Source organism: Schistocerca gregaria, chromosome 2 (assembly GCF_023897955.1).
Source record: "Schistocerca gregaria isolate iqSchGreg1 chromosome 2, iqSchGreg1.2, whole genome shotgun sequence".
NCBI lineage: Eukaryota > Metazoa > Arthropoda > Insecta > Orthoptera > Acrididae > Schistocerca > Schistocerca gregaria.
The window spans coordinates 813,297,029-813,324,862 of NC_064921.1; the positions used below are offsets into that span (position 1 = coordinate 813,297,029).

Genomic DNA, 27,834 nt, shown 5'->3' on the forward strand with positions numbered 1-27,834 from the left:
TGTTGACCGCGTTACTGGCGGACTTAAATTGTGAAGCTTTTTCTCTTGAATAAATCATGCAATTTTTCTAAAATTGTAATCATTTGTTTGTCTGTACATGTAAATCACACTTACTAATTTCCTACAATTCCTTCGTGGTGTGTCTTTTTTTATATCATAGTTGAAGGGAAAATCTATACAAAAATGTAGAAGTTCGTTTGTTCGAAAAGTTCTTCAACGATTGTTTCGAAATTTGCGCCGTTTCGAGTTAGTTAGCACTGAAGTTAGCGAATGAGGTTATTGGGATCGCAAATTCAAGCTGCCTTCCAGCGACAGTGTCGCCAAACGTGTTCTTGTATGACTCTCTAAAACCGAAATAGAGAGCGTTACAAAAATTGGACATGGGACGGTAGTAAGCACCAAATCCCAGCCAAAGGTTGAGCAGTCTCGTACGTATCGTCTACGCTATGAGAACAACAAGGGGCACTAATTGTATCTGGCTGGTCGCTTGGACTTGGGCGCGCTATGATTGGCGGACTTCGGAAACGGCTCGACGTTTCGAATTTTTTTCTTAAAAGTTACTTATTAGCATAACCTACCCCGAAACACACTTATAAGCTTCTCACGTTGTTCCTGACAACCCTACATAGACGAATATAAATATGTTTCGTTAACATTTTCTAACTCGTTGTGAGGAAGGAATATTAGGATTTAACATCCCAACGACGCCGAGATCATTGGAGATGGAATGCGAGCTCAGAAGGAAGAAGGCTGGAAAGAATATTACTATTTCAAAGGAAACAGAATTAAGGAAATCAAAGAAAACCTAAATCTGGATGGTTGGTCGGAGATTTGAACATCTGCCCAGCACTTACCACTGCGGCACATTGCTCGGTAAACTCATTGGATATACAATTAATTATATGAGGCTGTATTTTCAGATCGTTAAATCAAAGAGATGCCATCCACGTTCAGACTAACTGTACAAAAATATCTATTTTGCACATACTAAATATGGTTACTTTTTAAGTATGAAAGTAATGTACTTAAAAAATGTTGAGAAGATAACTATCAAATGTTTGAGACTCAATAAATTTTTGTAATTCATTTCAAATTAGGACTTGAGGCACGCTACATACTCATAACGACCGAATCAGTTAAATAAACGATTGTAGTTTTAACCGAACAATGGAAAACGCAGCATGGAATGTAACAATATTATGAAAAGGATAGTTGCTAACTTGCTACTCACCATATAGCGGAGATGCTGAGTTGCAGGCAGGCACAAGAAAAAGACTGTCAGAAAGTGAACTTTCGGCCAACAAGGCCATTGTCGGAAATGGACAAAATACACACACACACTCACGCAGTCGCAACTGACACACACATGACAACAGTCTCTGGTTTCAGCAGCCAGAGACTGCGGTCATGTGTATGTGAGTTGTGTTTGCATGTGTGTGTGTGTGTGTGTGTGTGTGTGTGTGTGTGTGTGTGTGTGTGTGTGTGTTGTCTATTTCCGACAAAGGTCTTGTTGGCCGAAAGCTCACTTTCTGGCAGTCTTTTTGTTGTGCCTATCTGCAACTCAGCATCTCCACTACATGGTGAGTAACAACTATCCTTTTCATAACATGGTTATTTAAAATCTTATCTCACTGTTGGGTAAATTTCTGCGATCACCTTTATTTCCCATGAATAAAATCTAGAGTAGTGTACATCTGTTATACTTATTGATATACGGTCCCTCAACGGGGAGGGTGGGGGATGAGGAATCTTCCCATTCCTGGAATCTGGATACAGGCTGCTTCCTCATTACGAAGTTCTCACACATTCCTAGCACTCATTGTGTGCAGCTCCATTAAACCATTGACATAACATAGTCGACCGTGACAAGGAATACAGCAGCTTTAACAGTCACTATGTACGAGTAGCATGCCTTTTGGGCAGACTCTGTTCACAGGAAATTACGCAAATTCCTTGGAGCGACTGCAGCTTCGGCGCTGATCTGCTGTCACTGCGGATAGGCACCTGTACAGAACCGTGTCGAAATAATGTTTTAAATCTTTTTTTGTCGCTTTCTCGTTCACCCCTTACCGAGCTGCAGAAAGGAGCCGGTCTGGCAGAGTGGCGTACAGATTCCATAGCCGATTCCCAGCACATCAATGTAGCACAGTGTACATGTTAGTCGTATGTCCACATTTCCCACAAGAACGCCCTCTCCCTTTGACGCACAACGGCGTCACAGCAGTAGCCTGCCATTCGTCTGTGGAAAAAAGGAAACCCATGGTGGCTTAGGTTGCTGAAATTGCATTCAGTTTTACACGGCAGAGCTATTGTACTACTCCCTGAAGAACACAACCTTGCAATATTGTACTCGTGTACGTCTATATATAATCCAAAACATAACATTTGAAAAAAGAAAATACCATGTTCTGCGTTAGGAGAGAGGGAACAAAGTGTGAAATTTCGAAAAAACGTGCACTACGGTATTGGGATATTCTCAAAATCTGTGGCTGGAACACGGAGCTACGAATCCTACATTCCAATTGGCGTGCTGAAAAAAGAAAGGTTCAAATGGCTCTGAGCACTATGGGACTTAACTTCTGAGGTCATCAGTCCCCTATAACTTAGAACTACTTAACCTAAGGACATCACACACATCCATGTCCAAGTCAGCACGATTCGAACCTGCGACCGTAGCGGACGCGCGGTTCCAGACTGTATCGCCTAGAACCGCTCGGCCACCTTGCCCGGCGCTGCACAACAATGAGACAAATTGGAGAAACGAAGAATACTTTGGTTCATTCCTAGACAGATAAACGTTGGATCTACGGGCCAATTTCAGCATGGCTTTTGGGAGGTTCCCACTTTCATCTGACAACTCTTACCTAATGAAGCCAAAAAAGCAGCTTTCAGAATACATTTAGTCATACGAATCGACACGAATAAACAGAAATCATGAAAGTAATGCAATAAATTTTTTAATGTGAAGATCTCGCTTCCCACGCCCGGGTTCCCGGGTTCGATTCCCGGCGGGGTCAATGATTTTTTTCTGCCTCGTGATGGCTGGGTGTTGTGTGATGTCCTTAGGTTAGTTAGGTTTAAATAGTTCTAAGTTCTAGGGGACTGATGACCTAAGATGTTAAGTCCCATAGTGCTCAGAGCCATTTGAACCATTTTTTTAATGTGAAGAGATGTGGAGTTTTATATGCAAAGTGTTACAGATCATATAAAGGTTGAAGCTAAGTCTTTTTTAAAGTTTATAATCTGTTTCTAAACTTCGAGGGGAATAAAGTGGCATTTCCGTTGATATTCAGCTGGATGTTCTCAGTCACTCGGATTTTTGTTCCTATTTCAGATTTTTAATTTTCAGTTTAAACTTAACGTTTTGCGAGTATGAATAAATTGTTGTGAATTTTTGTAACTTTATTTCACAAGCCGTTGGATACCCAAGATTTAATCGTATGAGGAGGTAATTTCAGATCGTTAAATCAAAAACATGCCTTCCTTACACATAATCATAATATAAAAATATGTATTTTGCATATACTGTTGAACTACACTTAATGTTTAGGTGCCAGACTAATTAACCTTGAAAATACTTAGCAGGTAAATAGCGATCTTTTGAGATACCGTAGGTTTTATGTCCTTCTTGTCACACTTAGTTCTTCGGGCACCACACGTTTTCAAACTCACCGAATCAATCAAATTTGGCAAGTTTGGAATCTTCTCTCCTCTTGGTAAAATTTCTGCGGATATCCATGCTTATTGGATTCCACATATTGCTACATAGTTTTATGCTCAAGTGACGTGGCTCAGTGGTTAAGACTGGCCTCATATTCGCGGGCGAGGTGGCGCGATTGTAAACAAAATGGAAAACAACTACGGTAGCAATTCAACTTAATTACGAATACCGGTACCGTGTTCACAATTGCTAAGAGCGGGGCCAGGACGTATGTGTTCCATGGTTCCCTTAAGTCAGTAAACGGAAATGGAAGCGAGGGTTCCTTTCAAAAGCCAACGGCCGATTTCTTTCCCTACCTTTATCCAAACCGAGATTGTGCTCCACCTCTAACGATGTCGTCGCCGGCGCGGGTTTGAAACCTATACTTCTTTCCTCCCTTGCAAGCGATATATATCGAATCTGCAACTGTCGCAGGGCCCGGTGTCGATTGTGAGAATCGACCTCTAATGCGCGTTGTTGAAACGAGCGACTTTTCCAATACGAGAGGAAAGTAATATCTTGTGTTATGTTACTATTATAATAGAATAATAATTGCGTCGATATGATTTGTTTACAAACCGATACGGTTTTGACATTGTTGGAGGTATTTTTTTATTACTTGTACAAAGTACAACGGCATGATTAACACCGAAAGACGAGCACATTCGCTTTTATAATAAGATTCTATACACAATATAAACAATGAAGAACACGCGGCTGCCGTGCCAAGCAATCTCCACTTGATATGATCAATGTTTCATGGAAGTAGGTAACTGGATAGGTAATGTTAAGTGTATCATTTTTTATTGTCAAAAGCAATAACACATTCAGAGGAGAAGCAAAACTGAAAATATGATTACTGCTCGTTTCAGTTCTAGAAATTAAAGCTATGCTGTTAGGTCCCTCCGTAACCGCGTCCTCGAAAATCGTGGCATATTGCTGCGACTAATCGAACAGTGATCATATTTACAGTCTTACTTCTGCTCTGAACGTGTTATTTCTTTTGACCTTCACTCATCTAGCTCATGATTTATGTAAAAAAAAATTTGAAACATTGGTCATTTGAAATGGAGACTGATTGGCGGGCTATACATAAAATCCATCTCGTTCATCTTTTGTCGTTGTCATCGGTGTAAACAAAATAGATATCGTCTCCTTTGACAGTCGCACCTTCGATATATATCGCTTGCTATCGTTTTTCCAAATTACCCAAATCTCCGCTGTGCATCATGACTGAAGTTTCCGTGGTTTCCCTAAATCATTGTCCCGAATGCCAGGAAGGTTTCTTCAACAGGTTGACAGATGTTTCCTTCTCAATCCTTGTCCATACCCAGAAAATAATCAGTCCCTAATTGCCTCGACCCTGACGGGACGTTAAATTAGAAGCTCCTCCCTTCTATTTATGTGTTAATATATTGCACCGATTTCGATGACAAAATGGTCTGTTAGTCAGAATCTCTTTCTTGTAATTAACTACTTGACAATAAGACAGTTGATAAAAATGAAAATATTCCAAATACTCGGAATGACATTTAAAAAGCTACGGATATAGGAACTGAACGAAAAATTCGTCCACTTTGGATTACCACAGTCTAACATTAGACTGTGGGATACAGTGATTGGGCACGTTACTGTGGCTGGCACGTTGTTATTTTTACCTTTGTTTCCTAAACAAAAGAATGCGACTAAGGAATGTTATTCGCAGGGGGAAGAGAGAATGCTACATATAAAACGTTAACTGCGCGAGAGACAGTTTGGTAAAATGGAAATTATATACGTCTTTAAACAGTGTAGCAGTGTAAACCGTACTGTTCGCATAGAGAAGAAGTGTTAAAATGGTAGGTACTTACAACTATGCTTAAAGTTACCCATTACGAATCACTTTTGTGCCTTAAATATAGTAAATGTACTGAATGATAGACGAGATGCCTTACAAACAATGCCTAAGAATTATCACGTTCTTCAGATTCACATTTACGTTGGAAATATTACCACCACACACATTTTTTAAAGACGAAATTTTACTGCCGTTCATCGCTGAACCACTGCGTGAAGGAACGTGTGCCATTAATTGTTCATAGCTTGTGTTAAATACTGAGATCGTGTAATTTTCTGTTTCCATTTCTGACGTAGTCGACAAACGCGTGGAAATCTGGAAGACATAACGTAATTTTACAGAAACACCCAAAAATTATGTAATGGTTTAAAACAGTTATTATGCTTCATGAAAATGAAAGAAACGTCTCTCTTGAAATGTCTGCTCTGCTCTGTAAGTGTGTCATGCCTTCCGACACTTACAAAGCTCGTATAATAATTGATCCACCTCAATTACTTTATGTTGTTGTTGTTGTTGTGGTTGTCTTTAGTCCAAAGAATACGTTAACGCATTCGATTAGTTTTTCTTAGAAATTCAATATACTTTAATCAACTAAACGTGCGAACATAACGTAGCTGGTAGTGAAGCTCCGTTGAGGTGCCAACTGTTTGTTGCTACCTAATTTAGTTGTATCATGTATCGGCAGTCTGTAATCATTGTAAGTGCAAGGCACAAATCTGTACTAGATCCTTCGAAATTAATTGCTATTTCGTTGCTGAACGAAATGTCGATAAAAACTAGCGAAATAATTTTGAATACGTTTCTGTTCTTCTTTCATTTGTGAGGGAAAGCACGCATTGTAAAGTATTATTAGTTTCATAATAACAAATCGCTATCTGAAATTTTGTCAGCAGTTTTTGCGAGATTTTCAGTGTTATTCTTCCACCTTCTGTCACATTTGAAACTCTCTGAAATTAGAATTAATCTAGTGCGGTAAGTTCAGTATTAGCTATCAGTTCATTGTGCAAGGCTTTAACTAAATTCTGTTTACTGTAGCTTGATGGGACGTTACTGTGGTTAATAACTTATAGAACGAGTTTTTCCACTCCACTGCGGAGTCAGTGCTCTTTCTGGCACTTGAAAGCTGCGTGCTGAACAGGATTCGTACCCAGAACCTTAGGCGAGCATTGTTGGTACTGACTAAGCTATCCAGGCGCAACCCACGACCCGCATATACACATACTATATAACATAAGTATACTCAAACATCTCCAGTGCCTTGAATGAAATTATTTATGCATCAGTAAATTCTGTTGATAATTTTGTTTTCACGAAAAAAACCAGTTCTATTAAAACACGAAAGCATGTATTCTTTGCAGACATGTACCTATTTGAACTCACTACTGGCAGTATTCCAAATTAATGATACAGCATTGACCAGAACTGTTAGTTGAGGCTTCGTAACCAAGTTTTATTACAAGAAATTCTAATGAATATTCACTTTGACTTTAATCAGGTTACAACTTTGAGTGCAGTTTGATCCACCTTCGACAACATTATTAAGGCTACTGGAAACTATCGGCAAACTTTTTTCAAATCCAGAATGAGATTTTCACTCTGCAGCGGAGTGTGCGCTGATATGAAACTTCCTGGAAGATTAAAACTGTGTGCCGGACCGAGACTCGAACTCGGGACATTTGCCTTTCGCGGGCAAGTGCTCTACCAACTGAGGTAGGAGAGCTTCTGTAAAGTTTGGAAGGTAGGAGACGAGGTACTGGCACGAGTAAAGCTGTGAGAACGGGCCGTGAGTCGTGCTTGGGTAGCTCAGTTGGTAGAGCACTTACCCGCGAAAGGCAAAGGTCCCGAGTTCGAGTCTCCGTCCGGCACACAGTTTTAATCTGCCAGGAAGTTTCTTTTCAAATCACATGAAGCATTCGAAAACACATTCTTGGACGCAGAGGCGGCCTTACCTGGATATGCAAGGGGTCCAACCCGTGGCGTCTGCTGCAAGGTTGGAAGGAGGAAGGGGCGGGGGTGGGGCAACAAAAGCAGAGCGCACGATTCATCACTGAGCTAATTATTGATCAGTACCGAAATGTAATTTTACGTATTATATTAACATAAGTAAAAGATTCAGGTACACTCTTCTAAACGCTTGTGACTCACATATTTCATTGGACCCTCCATTAATTAGAACTTGATAGTGGCATTATGAAGCAGTTTTCGAATATTAAATCTAAGAAGGTAAATTATCTGTAAATATATTTATTATTTTTGAAATAGAGTGACTATGTATGTGTTGCAGTGTTTTATGTGTGATAGTAAATGAAAATACTACAACACGAGTTTTTGTATAAAACCAAAACTAATATCCAAAAATTTTTTGAACACTAGGGACGGATTAGCTAGTCAGTCTAACATCAGTTGGGGGGCTCGTAGATGGTGCTCGCATCTCGGCGGCAGATAGGCTAAGGGAGAGGAATAGGCTGGGAGAGGAATAGGGAGTGTGGAGTTGCCAGACCACAGGTGTACCGAGAGTTCTCGGCAACAGTTTTTCAGCGATCGGCCAAGGAGTTAGGCATATAGATCGCGATGAGTGGATGGACGTGGTTCTGGAGAAGACTCCACATTCTGCTCAATTCATTCTTAGCTGCCCGCAAGCATAAGACGTGCTCAGTTGATACTCCATGATTTTTGCGATTTTGTGTGGAATAAACTAATGCTACGTTGCCCGTCCTTAGCAAGCTCATGTAAAAGGTGTCACAAATTCAGCTAAGTAAAAAATCCATGTATTTTGGCACATTTACTACTTTGTGTGGAACCGCGTGTGTCAAATAGGTCCTACTTTGTGTTATAGATCCTCATATTTTGCTGTTCGTGTCAGTTTCCCAAAATATTTTATTGATTGTGTGAAGGCTTCTTTGTCTTGTGATGTAGTACTATATCAGCTGTAAACTATTCTTGCTTCTTAGGAATTTTGCCATCAGTATTCGACGTTCAGTTATGCTTCGTTTCCCCTACATTTGCTTTCGGATAGGTTCCGCCTTTAACAAATAAATACTTTCTTCTTTTCTGCCCAACCTTAGGTCGGATGAAGACGACTCTTCCTGCGCAGTATTCTTTTGTGCATATTACGATTGTCATATCGCGTCTCATTTAGTTTCTCCCTTCTCAGTAGCGTATATTGTTGTTATTTGGTGTACAGGGCGTCCATAACAAAAGTTCCTGTTTCAAAATGCTGTAGAAAGAGAACCACTGCTCAGAATGACGTCAAATTTGAACAGCATGGTGTTGACACAGGGAAAACGTCATGCAACAAAGAAATTTAACGAAAATTATAGTAGCCTCTCAAAGTTGATCCTGATATTTTTATTTTACCTGCGCACGAGGGCAATGCCACCGTTGTTTTAAACAGACTGGATTATGTACGAAAGATGCAACGTTTATTATCTGACTCAGCGTATCGCGCAATCGATGCTGATCCCACGAAAAGTGTTGAGAGAAAGACCAACAGCCTCCTGAAGAAAAGTGGTTTGTCGTAGGACACTACCACGAGTCTTAACACCTATAGTACTGTTCCCCCTAGGTTATATGGCCTTCTGGAGGTACAGAAGGAAGGGTTTCTTTTCCATCCTATAGTGAGTAATAGTAGGAGGAAGGCAATGGCATACCACTTCCAATAGGACCTTGCCTAGTAAGGAGGCGCGGGTCTCCCGCGTCGCTCCCCTACGCTCTGTAAAGAAGTATGGGACTCATCATCATCATCATCATCGTCATCATCATCATCATCATCATCATCATCATCAGTGAGTAATACTGGCGCTCCAACATATCGTGTAGCCAAGCATCTTGCTTCTCTGTTGAGTCCACAAGTTGGTCGATGTGAACATCATATCAGGAATTCAGCTGATTTCTTTCGTCGTTTGGAGAAAATTAGGTTGAATGACTCTGATGTTGCAGTAAGTTTTTATGTGGTCTCTCTCTTCACTGGTGTTCCTCTGTCTGATTCGTTGCGGTTGAGGTTAGGTTTGTTGCTGAATTAACTAATCTCTTTCTACATGTGTTGACATCCACTTACTTTTTATTCAATGACCGGTATTACCAGCAGACAGATGGAGTTGCGATGGATAGTCAGTTGTCTCCTGCGATCGCAAATTTGTTTATAGAAGACTTCGAGGAACGTGCATTGGAGGCAGCGCCTTTGAAACCGGCCTGTTTCTTCAGATATGTTGATGATACTTTTGTTGTTTGGCCTCATGGTAGGGAGAATTTGAATGCCTTTTTAGAACATCTGAACTCGATCCACCCGAACATTCGTTTTACAATGGAGGTGGAAGAGGATGGTTGCCTTCCCTTTCTTGACGTTTTGCTTAGGAGGAAGGTTGATGTATCATTGGGACATGCAGTTTACAGGAAACGTACTCACACCGAATTGTATTTACAAGCTAACAGTTGTCACCATCCGGCCCAGCGTGAAGGGGTACTTTCTTACCTTGGTACACAGGGCACATGTCATTTCCAACACTGAGACTTCGCCAGCTGAGCAGTCCCATTTTGAAGCTACGTTTCGTCAGAATGGTTATAGTGAAAGACAGATTGGACGTGCGTTGCGCTATCGACCAACTGTGCATCGGCTGATTGATGACAATACTGAGTCGACACTTACGTCTTATGCCTTTTTGCCTTACGTAGGAAGCACTTCCAACAAGATCGGTCGTATTTTACGGAAATACGACGTGAAATGTGTTTTCCGACCTCCATCTAAAATTAGAGTGCTTTTGGGTTCCGTTAAGGATGATCTTGGTTTGCCTAAGGCGGGTGTATATAGCATTCCTTGTTGCTGTGGCATAGCATATATTGGTCTATCAGGACCATGGAGGTCCGGTGCACTGTGCATAAACGGCACACACGATTACAGCAGACAAGTAGATATGTTATTGGAGAACATTGTTTGGATACTGGTCACCCTATATTATGGGATAGATATTGGCATGCACCTCCAGTTAACGGGACAGTGTTATTAAGGAGGCTGTTGAGATTAAATTAGCGAGCAACCTTGTAAACAGCGATGGAGGTTTTTGCTTAAGCTCTGCTTGGAATCTTGCTCTCTCCCTTGTAAAATACAGAGGGACAGAGTCCATGTCACCTCACCTGCTAGTTCGTAGTCTTTCATTATTGACACCTCTGACTTTGGTCATCTTTGGCGACACTAGTGTTCAGTGTGTGTTTGTTATCTTTCCTGAATTACTCCAGGAACCGAGGTTTTACATTTTCCTGTACATCACCTGTCCGTTGCAGTTTGTGCCTTGAAAATGGCGGGGTGTACTCCCACCGAAATATCGGCTTTCGCTGTAAATATTACCTGACTGAATTCCCGTAAGTTGTTTTAAAAAAGGAATCTGCAGATTTTATTCCAGATGCTTTCTATTATTAAAACACGATCCACTTTCTTGGGTGTTGGTAAATTCTCATCTTAAAGGAAACTTGCAGCAAATCAGATCCTGAAATTAAAACAGTATCACTGAGGCTAATTTAAAGTTACCTGTTTAGTGTTCAGATAAACATTGCACCAGTCAGAATATAGCCTCACTGTGAATGCCGTTGTCTGGCAAAGGGTGACTTATTTGTAATTCATGAGCAGCTGTAAAGCAGTTGGAAGATGCTTCGAAAGGATGTATTGGGCGAAACGCCGAGAACCATGTACCAGAGATAGTAAAAGTGCCTCAAGTACCAGGTGGTTATAATTAAAGTACAGCTGCTCGCGGAGGTCCAGTGTGGGCTGTTATTTGGTAGGGAAACTTGGTAGATATGCTAATGCGTTAATGAGGGACAGATTTACGCGGGAAAAATTAGCTCCAATTTTGGCCACCAGGCGCAAATCTGACGCTCCGAATGTAAGAAAGACGTATAGAAATGTTACCATATGTAATGGGTTAGGACCGGGACGTTGGCATAGAAGGTCAAAGAAGCGAGAAAGGCATAATGTTGATTTTATTACTAACGGCCGCTTACACAATTTGTTCAGTATGAGAACGGGAGACGATGCTGCATCCGTAAAACGACGTGATCAACAGTTGCTCGCAGCAGTTTGGGTGGAATCTGAGCAATGTGTTTCTCTATACTGTCTTTCAGATCAGGTAGAGAGGGAATGTGTTCCTGGTAAGCGCTTTCTTTTAGGTATTCCCAGAGCCAAAAGTCACATGGATCCCGATCAGGTGGTGATGCAGGCCATGCTTCTGGAAAACCTCAGGAGAAAACTTTTTCATGGGAGCTTGCATCACGCAAAGCTTTCACTTGGCGAACGATAGTGGTTTCCACACAGTTGCGCTCTTCCCAAGCAGGTATCACTAGTTGTACGAGGAGGTCTCGATAACATGCAGACGTCACGGTACACCTGAGGAGAATAAAGGTGCTTGTGATACCAAACCATAAAGTCACATACGGCGAGTGCAATGGCTCTTCGTGCACAATACGCGGTTTAGCAGTATCCCAAATTCGGCAGTTCTGTGCATTCACTGCACCCTGTAGTATAAAATGTACCCCATCACTCCACAGCATACTGCTCGACCACATGTCATCAACTTCGATCCATTCCAGAAACCAAAGAAAAAGTTGAGAAAATTGCTACAGGTCATAAGGTTTCAGTTGCTGCATCATCTGGATCTTGTACGGGTACCAGTGTAAAATAGAGCGCAAAACTTTCCATGCTGTTGACCATGGGATGGACAATTCTCATGACACTGCACGAGCGCTAGCATTACTTGGGTCTCTTGCTGACTGATCAGTTACAGTAACAGCAAGCTCGTCAATAGCTTCCACTGAGATAGGATGCTTTCCTCCTCCAGTGCCACCCCATGCTCCCCCGTCTTTTCGAACTTCATTATCATCTTCTTTAAACCATTTAATGACATCAGGCCTTTCACCAGACTTTTCAGTTGTGATATTTTCTCTCAATGCAGCACTGTAACTGCTGCTGTTCACACAAAACTGTTTCGCCAGCAGTGTACAGGCTCTCTTCTCGACAGTCATACTGTTTACTCATGTTATGGCTTGTCAAATGGCAGTGTGGATGTCATACGGTCCTGCAAACAGTGCACAGCGTCAGATTTGCACCTGGTGGCCAAAATGAGAACTAATTTTTTTCTAGCATAACTAGGTTTCAAATTAACACATTGGCATTCTTACCAAGTTTCGCCGACATACGATAACTGCAGCTCCCACTGGTCCTCCGAGAGTAGCTGCACTTTATTTATAACCGCCTGGTGCCATCTTCTAAATGGATGCCACCTACTCTGCAGGAAAAACGGGACCTTTCACCACTCATCCACTTCTCTGTGAGCGGCGTGTCCAGTGGTAAGCCTTGGTCCCTACAGAGCGAAGGCAGGGACCAGACACACCTCAGAGTACAATACCCTAACCAACAAATTGGAGGTGCTGTCTTCCACTGAAACTGTAACTGAATCCTTGAAACGCACTTGGATTATTGGGAAAACTACTGTGACTTCTGACAGGGCGGAAGCAAGCACAAAATGCGCAGGTGTCTGTAAATCGTTGGCAGTTCAAATGTGTTGCGAATATTGGCGCCCCTTAGAAAAATGGCAACAAGGGGTGTGTCCTCATCCAACATGCTGATGAGTGCGTTCTGGTAGCCATTGAGGGAACAACCAACTGTAGAATATGGTGCACATAGAAATGAACGATGGCTGTGTTTTTGGATCATTCGAGCTCCTGGAATAGAGGTTTGAGAAGAACAGCTTTTTTCACACAGTCACAATGAGTTCACAATCTGCAAAACTGTCCCCAGAACAGATTTGGGTCCTCTGGCTGTGAGCCGAGTAGAAGGCTTAAAGCGGAGACTTCAAAGATTCTTGCTTGGCTGTGTCTCCCTAGACTTAAACCATGTTAATGTATGGTTCCCATACATGGGTCAGGGACCGCAATACACATCGAACGCTGCTACCCAGAGGGCTAACTGTGTGTGGAGTACATACAAGATTTTTTTTTTGCTTAGGGAACTTCCCATCCAGCGCCGATAATGGCAGATCTGGGAGACTCAAAAGTATCAGTGTAAGGTCCGAAGAAATGTCTCTCCACCCCTCCTCCATAGGCAACCGCATCCTCCAACCCTCCTCCATAGACGACCTCATTAAAATCCTGGTGGAAACTGCTGAAGTATTCTTAACAAAGTGCCAGGGATTGAAGGGCTCCTAATAATCCGTGGAGCTTATATAATACAACCCACACCGAAAAAAGTTTTACATCACCCCGGTTCCCTGAACTCCTAAAGCTAGACGTTCGCTGTGGATATTGTATCCAGACACTGTCTCTTTGACTGTTCAAAGATGTCACTAAACCCACTCAAAGTTGTAAACAACCATGCATGAGCAGCGGCTATTAGACGGAGGAGGTCCGACAGCCGAACAGTTAAAGTCCTTCCACCATGGAGGTGGCACACGGCTAGTGTTATCTGTAGATCAACCATGCCTAGACGGTCAGTACCGCGGTTCGATCGCGTCCGAATTGTTATTTTGCGCCCGGATAGGCTCTGAACAAGGGAAGTGTCCAGGCGTCTCGGAGTGAACCAAAGCGATGACCGCTACCTACGGATTATGGCTCGGAGGAGACCCGACAGCAACGCCACCATGTTGAATAATGCTTTTCGTACAGCCACAGGACGCTGTGTTACGACTCAAACTGTGCGAAATAGGTTGCATGATGCGCAACTTTACTCCCGACGTCCAGGACGAGGTCCATCTTTGCAATCACGACACCATGCAGCGGATACAGATGGACCCAACAACATGCCGAATGGACCGCTCAGGATTGGCATCACGTTCTCTTCACCGAAGAGTGTCGCATATGCCTTCAACCAGACAATCGTCGGAGACGTGTTTGGAGGCAACCCAATCAGGCTGAACGCCTGAGACAATCTGTCCAGCGAGTGCAGCAAGTTGCAGGATCCCTGCTGTTTTGAGATGGCATTATGTGGACCGACGTGGTGGTTATGGAAGGCGCCGTAACGGATGTATGACACGTAAATTCCATCCTCCGACCAATAGTGCAACCATATCGGCAGGATATTGGCGAGGTATTCGTCTTCATGGACGACAACTCGCGCCCCCATTGTGCACATCTTGTGAATGACTTCGTTCAGGATAACGACGTCGCTCGACTAGAGTGGCCAGCATGTTCTGCAGACATGAACCCAATCGAACAAGCCTGGGATAGATTGAAAAGGGCTGTTTATGGACGGCGTGACCCACCAACCATTCTGAATCGCCGTTGAGGAGTGGGACAATTATGACCAACAGTGCCTTGATGAACTTGTGGATAGTATGCCGCGACGAATACAGGCATACATCAATGCAATAAGACATGCTACTGGGTATTAGAGGTACTGGTGTGTACAGCAATCTGGACCACCTCCTCTGAACGTCTCGCTGTATGGAGGTACAACATGCAAAGTGTGGTTTTCATGAGCAATAAAGCCGGCCGAGGTGGCGGAGCGGTTCTAGGCGCTTCAGTTCGGAACCGCGCGACTGCTACGGTCGCAGGTTCGAATCCTGCCTCGGGCATGGATGTTTGTGATGTCCTTAGGTCAGTTAGGTTTAAGTATGAGGTGCATCCAAGTTCTAAGGCCTCCGATTTTTTTTTCTCCGGACTGGAAAGAGATAGAAACATGCACATTATTTTAAAATGAGGCCACGTTCATTGTCAATACGTCCCAGAGATGGCAGCACCGTACGGCAGATGGAATTTTACCACCAGCGGCGAGAATGAGAACTGTTTTAAATACTTAAAATGGGGACGTTTTCCTTACTTGAACAGCGTGCAATTTGCGTGCTGTGAAACCAATTGAAATTCATCGACAGTTGAAGGAGACATGTGGTGATGGAGTTATGGATGTGTCGAAAGTGCGTTCGTGGGTGCGACAGTTTAATGAAGGCAGAACATCATGTGACAACAAACCGAAACAACCTCGGGCTCGCACAAGCCGGTCTGACGACATGATCGAGAAAGTGGAGACAATTGTTTTGAGGGATCGCCGAATGACTGTTGAACAGATCGCCTCCAGAGTTGGCATTTCTGTGGGTTGTGTGCACAAAATCCTGCATGACGACCTGAAAATGCGTAAAGTGTCATCCAGGTGGGTGCCACGAATGCTGACGGACGACCACATGGCTGCCCATGTGGCATTTTGCCAAGCAATGTCGACGCGCAACGACAGCATGAATGGGACTTTCTTTTCGTCGGTTGTGACAATGAATGAAACGTGGATGCCATTTCTCAATCCAGAAAGAAAGCGCCAGTCAGCTCAATGGAAACACACAGATTCACCGCCACCAAATAAATTTCGGGTAACCGCCAGTGCTGAAAAAATGGTGGTGTCCATGTTCTGGGACAGCGAGGGCGTAATCCTTACCCATTGCGTTCCAAAGGGCACTACGGTAACAGGTGCATCCTACGAAAATGTTTTGAAGAACAAATTCCTTCCTGCACTGCAACAAAAGCGTCCGGGAAGGGCTGCGCAAGTGCTGTTTCACCAAGACAACGCACCCGCACATCGAGCTAACGGTACACAACAGTTTCTTCGTGATAACAACTTTGAAGTGATTCCTCATGCTCCATACTCACCTGACCTGGCTGCTAGTGACTTTTGGCTTTTTCCAACAATGAAAGACACTCTCCGTGGCCGCACATTCACCAGCCGTGCTGCTATTGCCTCAGCGATTTTCCAGTGGTCAAAACAAACTCCTAAAGAAGCCTTCGCCGCTGCGATGGAATCATGGCGTCAGCGTTGTGAAAAATGTGTACGTCTGCAGGGCCTGCACACCAGTTTCATCGATTTCAGGTGAGTAGTTAATTAGAAAAAAAATCGGAGGCCTTAGAACTTGAATGCACCTCAAAGTTCTAAGTTCTAGGGGACTGATGACCTCAGATGTTAAGTGACATACTGCTCAGAGACATTTGAACCATTTGAGCCATGGGCAATAAAAAGAGCGGAAATGATGTTTATGTTGATCTCTATTCCAATTTTTAGTACAGGTTCCGAAACTCTCGGAACCTAGGTGATGCAAAACTTTTTTTGATGTGTGTGATTACAGTAAGCTAAGTAAAAGCCGAAAGTGACAGAGACGAGGTTTTCGGGTTTAATATAAGTGTATGTAGAAAGTAGAGGCTAATAGGAAATAGAAGTGATGTATTTGTTGCAGTAAACAATAAACTCAAAACCACCAAGATAGAAACCGAAGCAGCATAGTTGACAGCTTAGCACGGGGTAGCTGCGCGGTCTAGGGCGCCTTGTCATGGTCCGTGCGGTTCTCCCTGTCGGAGGTTCGAGTCCTCCCTCGGGCATGGGTGTGTGTGTTGTCCATAGCGTAAGTAAGTTTAAGTTAAATTAAGTAGTGTGTAGGCTTAGGGACCGATGACCTCAGCAGTTTGGCCCCATAAGACCTTACCACAAATTTCCAAAAAACTGATAACAGCGTCCTGCTATCGACCACCAGACTCACCCCCACATACATCTAAAAACTTTAGAGAGATGTTTAGCCCACTAATACAAATGTTCCCCAACCATATTGTTCTGACTGGAAAATACTTCAGTCGTCCAACAGTAAGTTGGGATAACTACAGTGTTGAAAGTGGGTGGCGTAACAAGACATCCTGCGAAATAATACTAATTACTTTCTCGGAAAACTGCCTCGAAGAAATAGTTAGGAAGCTCACGCAGAATGCAAATCTATTAAATATAATGGCAACAGATAAACTTGACCTCTTTGAGAATACTGAAACTGTTGTCAGTAACCATGAGGCAGTTGTAACAACGACGACTTTCATAGTACAAAGAGCAACTAAAAGAAGTAGAAAGGTTTACATGTTCAGTAAGCTAGATAGATAGGCAGTCGCGTCATATATCGAAGAGGATATCAACAATTTTACCCTTGGGAAGCAGCACGAAGAAGAACTGTGAATCAGGCTTGAAACAATATTCTCGAAGCCCTGGATGGATATGTATTAATTTTTCACACTAAGAACGTTCTCGATGTGGTTGGTATTTCGATAGAAGTCGTTAGATGGTTTGGTATTTCGATAGAAGTCGGAACATGATTTATAACTTCTGATCGTTATTCACGTGTTTCCGGTCGCTGCCGACCTTATCTTTCTTCATAGTGAACAAACAGCATCCTCATTGAATAAATAAATACATTTAAACCATTTCAAAGTCAATTACATATAACATTCGAATTACATATAACGTTCGTGTGATCTTTAATCCCACGTCCGTTTTCGTTTGCGAGTTGTAGACCCAATAAACAAAGTGTCGTCTGCTAACTAAGGTTAACTAAGTCGACTGCGCCGAGACAGCTTCTGTCGATACACCTACTCCAATCAGCCACGAAGCCGAGAGTCTTGTTAGGGTGGACAATTCATTCTAGTAGGGTAGTTTATGCTGCGAGACACCCTACGTGGTAAACAGACTCTATGAAGAAAAAGCGATTACTGCAAAATAGCGGTAAAGCAAAGCTGAAAGCAGTGGCTAGAGAGAGAGAGAGAGAGAGAGAGAGAGAGAGAGAGAGAGAGAGAGAGAGAGATGCTGAATGAAACACGAACGCGCGTGAGTCTCCAAAGAGCAATGCGTGAAGCCTTCAGCGACTATCGTAATCGAATCTTATCGAAAGATATCTTACAAAACCAAAAGAAATATTAGTCATATGTAATGACTATCTGCTGCATGGAAGTGGAGTTCCAATAGTCTTAGATGAATGGAGAACAGAAACTGACGTAGCAAAGTAGAAACAGGAATGTAGAACTCGCTTTCAAATGATTCTTCACAAAGTCAATTACAGTTGCAAGAAATGTGATACGAATATTAGTGTTAGTGGTGTAGAGAAACAACTGAATTTGCTAAAACTGACAAGGATCAAGCGCCGATGGATTGCAGAACAGGAACCACAAAGATTTTTCAGGCGAATCAGCATCTATTTGAACCATAATATAAATCCCTTGAATCATGAACTGTACACAGCAGTTGGGAGGAAACACAGGTTATACCCATCTCCCAGAAGCGTAACAGAAGTAGTCCAAAAAACTACCGTCCAATCTCATACAGGTCTATCTCCTGTAGAATCCTAATGCTCGAACACAAAAGAGGTGTCTCGAACAGAATGCCTCCTCCACGATAATTGGAATACGAAAACACAGGTGATGCGAAACTCAAATCGAAATTCTGTCGCCGCGCGGGATTAGCCGAGCGATCTAAGGCGCTGCAGTCATGGGCTGTGCGGCTGGTCCCGGCGGATGTTCGAGGCGGGCATGGGTGTGTGTTTGTTTGTCCTTAGGATAATTTAGGTTAAGTAGTGTGTAAGATTAGGGACTGATGTCCTTAGCAGCCAAGTCCCATAACATTTCACACACATTTGAACACTTTTTTAAAAATTCTGTCACATGACATCGTGGAACTATGGATCAAGGCAATCTGGAAATGTAGTGTGTCTTGACTTCAAAAAGCATTTGACTCAGGTACCAAACGAACACATATCAACGAAGGTGCGATCATATGGTGCGTCAAACGAAATTTGTCACTGATTGAAGATTTATTGATAGGGAGGACAAGCGTGTTATCTCGGGTGGAAAGAAGTAGAAGCGCTCCAGGAAAGTGTATTGAGACTATATGTGGCGCTCGATGGTTCAGTGCTAACATGCCAGATCTCGGATCCAGAGATCTCATGTTTGCTCCTAACTAGTCCTAGGAATTTTATCTGTCACTAATTGAATCATTACTTCTATCTCTGGCGATGTACTATTAATGTGGAATATGTCGACTTTCACTGAGGGTTGTAGTTCACATTAACCTGTAAGTCTGGGTAAGTCTGTCGAAGGCCAGAGGAAGGCAACACCATAAAATTATCCAATAGGACCATGCATAGTGAAGTACTATGGTGTTCAAGCCGACATACTAATACTACATCTACATCTACATCCATACTCCGCAAGCCACCTGACGGTGTGTGGCGGAGGAAAGTGGAGCATCCAGAAGAGAAGAGGAAACGAAACAAAACTTCACGGGCTGGGAGGGTATTTGATGCTCTTTCAGCGATCATAAAATCAAATCAAATGTGCAAAGAATTGGCTTGGCCCGGATGCATACACTGATTAGGTTTGAAATGGTGTCATGAAGTCGTTGTATCCTCTCCTGAGGCGTGATGGCTCACAGCTGTTGTCACTGGTCCTTGATATCCTGGACTCTGGCACTAGGGCAGAATTTCTGCCCAAACAGGTCCCACATGTGTTGCATCGAGGACAGATCTGGGGATCTTGATGGCCCTGGGGGTATCTCAACGTCACGCAGACACTTCACAGACTCAAATGCCTTGTGTGGACGAACATTGTCTCGCTGAAAAATGACACCACGTTACCGTCGCATTAGAGGACGCAGGACGTCCGTGATGTACCATTATGCCTTCAGAGTTCCCTCCGTCATTACCAACTAAGAGCTAAACTCATATCCCATAGCTCCACACACCATGGCGTCAGGAGTAATACCGCTGTACCTCTCCAGAGCATTGGAAGACTCGGACTTGTCCTCAGGTCACCACCATCCTCATCGACGATTGTCATATGGGTAGTGCAGAAGAGCGATTCGTCACTGAACACAACGTGACTTCATCCATCAGCAATCCATGCTTCCCCAACATGGAACCCTCCAAACGCAGCCATTTGTGTTGGGGTGTAAGCGGCAGCCTATGCATGGGACGATGATTTCCTACTCCGGCTGCTGCTAGTCTCCAGCCAATGGTGGAGGATGACACCGAACGTTGCATAGGGATCATTATTCGTTCTTGGATGGTAGGCGTAGATGTGAAGGTGTTACGATGCACTTGGTTCACAACAGGGCGACCCTCGCTTGTGATGGTAAGGCATGGTTGACCAGAAACTTGACAATGAGTACTCCTGACTTTACGTTCCCTTGTAGTCCAACATGGGACAACTGTTACATCCAAATGCTTCACAAACCTGGATATCGCACTACTCATCTAGCTAACCAAATAGAGATCCTTAATGAGACCCCTTTAAATTCTTTCAGGTGCTGATAGCGCGGTCTTCTACAAGTACGCGGCATCTCCGTGTTCTTCACAGTGATCACGTCTCTTATATAGTCTACCAGGCCTGGTAACAACACTAAATACAAGCAACATTAATTCTCTTTAGCGGCCGTTCTACTGGTCACAGAGAACTGCAACTTTCATCCTGTACGCTTCCACCGACGGTGTGTATCTGTACGTTTTTACATTGACATCCAACCATTTCTTCTAGGTGCTCCAATTTTTTTGTCGGGCAGTCTACAGGGTGGTCCATTGATAGTGACCGGGCTAAATGTCTCACAAACAAAAAAAAACTACAAAGAACGAAACTTGTCTAGCTTGAAGGGGGAAACCAGATGGCGCTATGGTTTGCCCGCTAGGTAGTGCTGCCATAGGTCAAACGGATATCAACTGCGTTTTTTTAAAAATAGGAACGCCCTCTTTTTATTACATATTCGTGTAGTACGTCAAGAAATATGAATGTTTTACTTGGAACAGTTTTTTCGCTTTGTGATAGATAGCGCTGTAGTAGTCACAAGCGTATAAGTACGTGGTATCATGTAACATTCCGCCAGTGCGGCCGCTATTTGCTTCGTGATACATTACCCGTGTTAAAATTGACCGTTTACCAATGGCGGAAAAGGTCGATATGGTGTTGTTGTATGGCTATTGTGAGCAAAATGCCCAACAGGCGTGTGCTATGTATGCTACTCTGTATCCTGGACGACATCATCCAAGTGTCCGGACCGTTCGCAGGATAGTTACGTTATTTAAGGAAACAGAAAGTGTTCAGCCACACGTGAAACGTCAACGACGACCTGCAACAAATGATGATGCCCAAGTATGTGTTTTAGCTGCTGTCGCGGCTAATCCGCACATCAGTAGCAGACAAGCTGCGCGAGAATAGGGAATCTTAAAAAACGTCGGTGTTGAGAATGCTACATCAACATCGATTGCACCCATACCATATTTCTATGCACCAGGAATTGCATGGCGACGACTTTGAACGTCGTGTACAGATCTGTCACTGGGCACAACAGAAATTACAGGACGATGACTTATTTTTTTTTTTTTTGCACGCGTTTTTTTTAGCGACGAAGCGTCATTCACCAATAGCGTTAACGTAAACCGGCATAATATGCATGCACTATTGGGGAACGGAAAATACACGATGGCTGCGACAAGTGGAACATCAGCAGCCTTGGCGGGTTAATGTATGGTGCGGCATTATGGGAGGAAGGACAATTGGCCCCCATTTTATCGATGGCAATCTAAATGGTGTAATGTGTGCTGATTTCCTACATAATGCTCTACCGGTGTTACTACAAGATGTTTCACTGAATAACAGATGGTGATGTGCTTCCAACATGATGGATGTCCGGCACGTAGCTCGCGTGCGGTTGAAGCGGTATTGAGTAGCATATTTCATGTTAGGTAGATTAGTCGTCGAAGCATCATAGAATGGCCCGCACGTTCACCGGATCTGACGCACCCGGATTTCTTTCTATGGGGAAAGTTAAAGGATATTTGCTATCATGATCCACCGACAACGCCTGACAACATGCGTCAGCGCATTGTCAATCGATGTGCGAACATTACGGGAGGCGAACTACGCGCTGTTGAGAGGAATGTCGCTACACGTATTGCCAAATGCATTGAGGTTGACGGACATCATTTTGAGCATTTATTGCATTAATGTGGTATTTACAGGTAATCACGCTGTAACAGCATGCGTTCTCAGAAATGATAAGTTCACAAATGTACATGTATCTCATTGGAACAACCGAAATAAAATGTTCAAACTTACCTACGTTCTGTATTTTAATTTAAAAAACCTACCTGTTACCCGCTGTTCGTCTAAAATTGTGAGCCATATGTTTGTGACTATTACAGCGCCATCTATCACAAAGTTAAAAAAGTGGTCCAAATAAAACATTCATATTTTTTTACGTACTACAGGAATATGTAAGAAAAATGCCGGTCCCCATAAAAAAAAAAAACGCAGTTGATATCCGTTTGACCTATGGCAGCGCTATCTAGCGGGCCAACCATAGCGCCATCTGGTTTCCCCCCTCAAGCTAGACAAGTTTCATTCTTTGTAGTATTTTCGTTTGACGTTTATTTCGTGAGATATTTGGCTCGGTCACTATCAATGGACCACCCTGTATACAGAGTGGTCAGAAACAGTCTCAAAAGCTTGTAAGGCTCTTGCAAGGTAGGCTGTGCTGAGATGTATCTGTTCAGAGAAAGTTGTATACGTTGCGCCGTTTCCGAGCTAGCTGAAGATAGCTAATCAGGTCGTTGCGCGCGGAAATTCAAGCAACCTGCCAGATACAATAAGTTTCAGTTGTTTTCACAGAGCAGATGATAGCGCATGAGACTGCTCCTCGGCCTTCGGCTTTGTATCGATCGTTGTTACCGTCACATGGCCAATTTCCTTATCGTTCTCTTGTTCGGTTATAGGAAACCAGAGGAAGAACATGTTTGGCGACGCCGTCTGTGAGGGGCTGCTAGAATTTTCGCGCGCAAAGAAAAAAAGAAAAAGGAGCACTATGGGACTAAACTTCTGAGGTCATCAATCCCCTAGAACTTGGAACTACTTAAACCTAAGGACATCACACACGTCCATGCCCGAGGCAGGATTCGAACCTGCGACCGTAGCGGTCACACGGTTCCACACTGTAGCACCTAGAGCCGATCGGACACCCCGGCCGGCCGCGCGCAACGGACAGGTTGGCTAACTTCAATACTAATTAACTCGGGAACGGCGCAGCGTGCAGTACATTTTTCTTAACGATTATTTCTCAGCTCAGCCTCCCTTGTAACACCCTTAAAAGCTTTTCAGACTTCGATGTGTGACTTCCATTAGTACGTAGTTTGCGGAATACGCTTTTTTTAAATTTCTTATTTCTCGTGTAAGTGGTTGGGTGAATAGATTTTGTCGGGAGATTATAAAGGTAGACGTGAATCTTCCAGAGTGGTTAACAGACTGCGCAATTTCAGTGAGACGACTCTATCACATACAAGAGAGAGAACTAACTGGAGGGAAAAAACCTTAGTGTTAACACTATTCGGACCTGGATACGGCTGCCGTTTGCAAAAACGCAGTGTTTGCCAATAAAATAATAATTATACTAATGCAATCCAACGCAAGTGTCACCTATTAAATGAATTTTCATTATTTCCCTTTTCAGCCAAGAGCAAAAGAAGTAACGGCAGAGGATGACTCCTTAGACTCTCGTTCACATGGAACAGACGAAGAAGCGATCGCGCCACATCAGTTTCAAGGTTTGAGGAAGACAGAGTACGACACGTTCAAGAAGACAGAGTACGAATCTTTGCATCTTTCTCCGGAAAAATCGGTGATCAAAGTGCTCTGGGAAAGAGTTAGTGCTGAAATCGGCCAGAGGAGTAGCCGCACCATGCAGGTACGACAGTTACGAAGTCTTACGGTAACATAAAAGACAGTTACTTTTCCATGATAGCGGTGCTGGTATCAGATACTCACCTATTTGGATTAAAGACATGTAGGTAAGAGAAGTAGTTATTGAAGACAAAACACATTCATTTGAAACAGTAGATAATAATAAGCACCTTACACACTCGTTCTCTAAATTTAGGGGGGGATACGATGCATCAAAATGCTTGAATGGAATGTGGTCAAATGTAGTTTAAGTACAGAGCTCGTGATGAGACATGAATTAAAACCAAAAAAAGATGTGCCACACAGGTTATAACGCGAACTAAATATATGTCTGAAATGCATGAAGTGGATGTGTCTCTTTGGTACAGTAGAGTCAGAATGGTATATGACTACACCAAGCATCAAAAGCAGTTGATGATGTTTTCTGTTAGCATAATCGAAGTGGAAATGCTGCAACTTACAGCATCAAATAAAAAGTTTAAAGTGTTTACTAGTCATAAAACATAAACGTATTGTACGTCACTGGGTCATTGGGTCCGAAAAATTATAGTTCACAAGAAGATAATTGAAGCAGAAGTATCTGACACGTTGATCCAGCGCCTGTCCCAGGATGAAATCAGCGACACCTGATAATAACGCGAATAAGTTTCATCAATGAACTAAAATACCTAGGCCATAGTGATACGGAGACATGCAACTGAGAATTGCTGACAGAGCCAAAGTACTGTTGCAGGACTGCAGGGAGAGACAACGAATTCGACAGATTCCAGAGGAACGGAGTGATGAGTTACGATCAGAACTAGCGATTTGTTTGGGACGGCTGCCCAAAGAAAACTCACTTTAGCCCGCTCTGCGACCATGTATATATTGCCATCTTTGTAGTTCTCCAAGCGGTGGTCATGTGGCGTATTTAGAGCCGCCGGTGGCGAAGCCACTAAATTACGAGGGAGAAACTACGTTTGCTTTCGGTTAAGTCTTAAGTGACGTCACCATGGCGTATGCTAGATACCATCGCCAAACTGGATAGCAGTCGACCCAGTAAGTCACACTAGCTTCTCTCGTGTGCGGGTGGACTTTCGGAAATCGAGACATATGCAGAAAAAAACAAGCATTTATGACAAACAGGAATATATATGTCATTGCTGCTCGTTTCACTCGCAACAATTTGATCTTTCGTTTTTTAATCATACTGAAATCACAAAATCAAACCCACACATATAACTTTCAACAACAATGTATTTCACCATCGGATCTTCTGAAAGCTTTACGGCCAGTGTGTCATTAATGGACATTTTATTACAGAAAAACTTACCAGTAGTGACGGGTTTGTGACGAATCTTCACTGCATCGTTGCCCTGAAACGGCAACTGTCGTAACACGCAAGTTATAGTACAAAAGCAACGAAATACGTAAATCCCATATGGTGTCTCTAAAGTTCTTCTCTTGTTCACTGCTATCGAGTTTTTTTTAGCTCACATGGATTTTTATGGAAGAAACGTCGTTTTGACGTCACTTCCCAAAAGGATTAGAGTGCAATGAACCTCTCCCTTGTCTCTGCCATCAATGCGTCTTCGTCCATCTGTTTGCGGTCGAGAGTCCTAATCTATTACCACAAAATCGTAACCTTTTGGCAGTCAACGTATTAGGATTTAATATATCCCAAAAGCTCAGCTAGGATAGCCACAAAGGAAAGTTATGTGGCAGACTGTCAGGTGCACAAGCTATGGATCAGTATAAAAAAATGGCTCTGAGCACTATGGGACTTAACATCTGAGGTCATCAGTCTTCTAGAACTTAGAACTACTTAAACCTAACTAACCTAAGGACATCACACACACCCATGCCCGAGGCAGGATTCGCACCTGCGACCGTAGCAGTCACGCGGTTCCGGACTGAAGCGCCTAGAACCGCACGGCCACCGCGGCCGGCGATCAGTGTCTGCAAAACAACTTCAACTGTATGCTCATTTCGCATTCCTCCATCACAACTTTAATTATGGGATACTACTTTGTGGTAATTCTATCGCCTCATGTTTACAGGGTTACAATTGTTGAACTATAGGCACAAAAAACGTAACTTAGTTTCAAACTACAACGCGCACACACTTTATTCAACATGTTCAAGTCACTATAGAGATTCGGATTTAGGTTATGACATGTTCGATACCCCTGCCATCATTGGCGATGATGTGCCGAGGCGAATAGCGAAATTCTGCATGACCCGCTGAAGTGTCGGGTACTGATGCTGTGGAGACCTCCTGAGTGCTTTACACCTTGTCTTTAATGTAGTCATTAATATAGCTCCACAAATAGGAGTCGCGTGTGTTCAGACCCGGAATATATGGCGGCCAATCGAGGCCTCTGCCACTGGTCTCTGGGTATCTCAGGGGCAGAATGCGGTGCTCAGAGTGCTGCTCCAGGACATCAAACACTCTTCTGCTTCGACGGGATCGAGATCCGTCTTTCATGAACCACATCTTGTCGAATTAAGAGTCACTATGGATAATAGGGCTGAAATCATCTTCCAAAATGATGACGTGCCGCGCATACTAATTTCCATTATGTCCGGTGGCCAACCGTGCAGTTTGAAAGTCCTAGCGCAAACAGTTCTGAAGTTGTGACTATGTTATTTCATATAGTTCAATAATTGTCATCCCGTAAATGGCAAAAGAAAGCTACCAGATGCATTGCAGGATTTAGAGTATGTGAATTACGCAGAGATATTTCAAAGGAAATGCAAGGTTTTCGCTAATGAATAACTGAATCCTGGTTTTGTTAGAAAATCTTGCATTCAGTAATAGTTTTTTTATTAGATTTTTGAAATCTGAATTCCTTAATTAGGTTCGGAAAATAATGTTGTGATGATGTCCTTCTTTCCAGACACAAATTTGGATCCTCTCCTGAAAGTTACATACGGGCGACTCCTACATTTCATTCGCCACGCCTTCAGTTTCTGACGAATGGAATTCTTATCTATTGTGCAGGGCTTGTTCACGTACACTCTTGGTTTCAAGTAGTCCCACATAAAGACGTCACAATTCGATAGATCGGGTAAGCGTGGGGACCAAGGAACGTCTTCATATGGTGAAAGTAGATGTCGTGAAAACATTTGCCGAACCACTTCCATGGATGCTCCCGCCGTGTGAGCTGTGGCACTATCCTGTTGAAAACACATTTCTTTCGTGTTAACTCGACGCCTTTTAAGATCTGGTAGAAGAAAGTTGTTTAACATTTCGACGCAGCGCGCTAATGCCACAATAACCGCGGTTCCTCCGTCTTCAAAAAAAGTAAGGTCCAGAAATCTTGGAGAAACCGCACGACACTGTTACTTTTGAGTCGTGGAGAGGTTTTTGGCGTAGAGGATGTGGGTCCTCCGAACCCAGTACCGACGGTTCTGTTGGTTAACATAACCATCCAGATCATAACGGGCTCGGGAGGACGACGGTTCAATCCCGCGTCCGGCCATCCTGATTTAGGTTTTCCGTGATTTCCCTAAATCACTCCAGGCGAATGCCGGGATGGTTCCTCTGAAAGGGCACGGCCGACTTCCTTCCCCATCCTTCCCTAATCCGATGAGACCGATGACCACGCTGTCTGGTCTCCTTCCCCAAACAACCAACCAACCAACCATAATGGGCTCCATCAATCGTGAATACCGGGACATCCGCATCTTCCATAAGAATAGCGTCAATTACGCCACAAAATTCTCTTCGCTACACAAAATGCATTTCATTTAGCTGCTTGACAGTCATTATTTTGTACGGATGAAATCTGAGATCATCAGTAAGACGTGATGAAGCAAACGACGTGAT

General features: G+C 43.2%; 1 protein-coding gene across 3 annotated transcripts in view; it reads left to right on the top strand.

Moving 5' to 3' along the window:
• Window positions 1-4,935: 4,935 nt before the first annotated feature.
• Window positions 4,936-27,834, top strand: part of LOC126335125 (uncharacterized) — a 173,074-nt gene continuing 150,175 nt past the window's right edge. Inside the window, exons 1-2 of one of the 3 annotated variants that reach the window (XM_049998082.1) lie at window positions 4,936-5,538; window positions 23,794-24,027. In XM_049998082.1, the coding sequence (XP_049854039.1) occupies window positions 5,536-5,538; window positions 23,794-24,027 (237 nt within the window). In that variant the 5' untranslated portion in view covers window positions 4,936-5,535. The remainder of the gene's footprint in view (window positions 5,539-23,793; window positions 24,028-27,834) is intronic. The other 2 variants (XM_049998083.1, XM_049998084.1) reach the window with 2 other exon arrangements.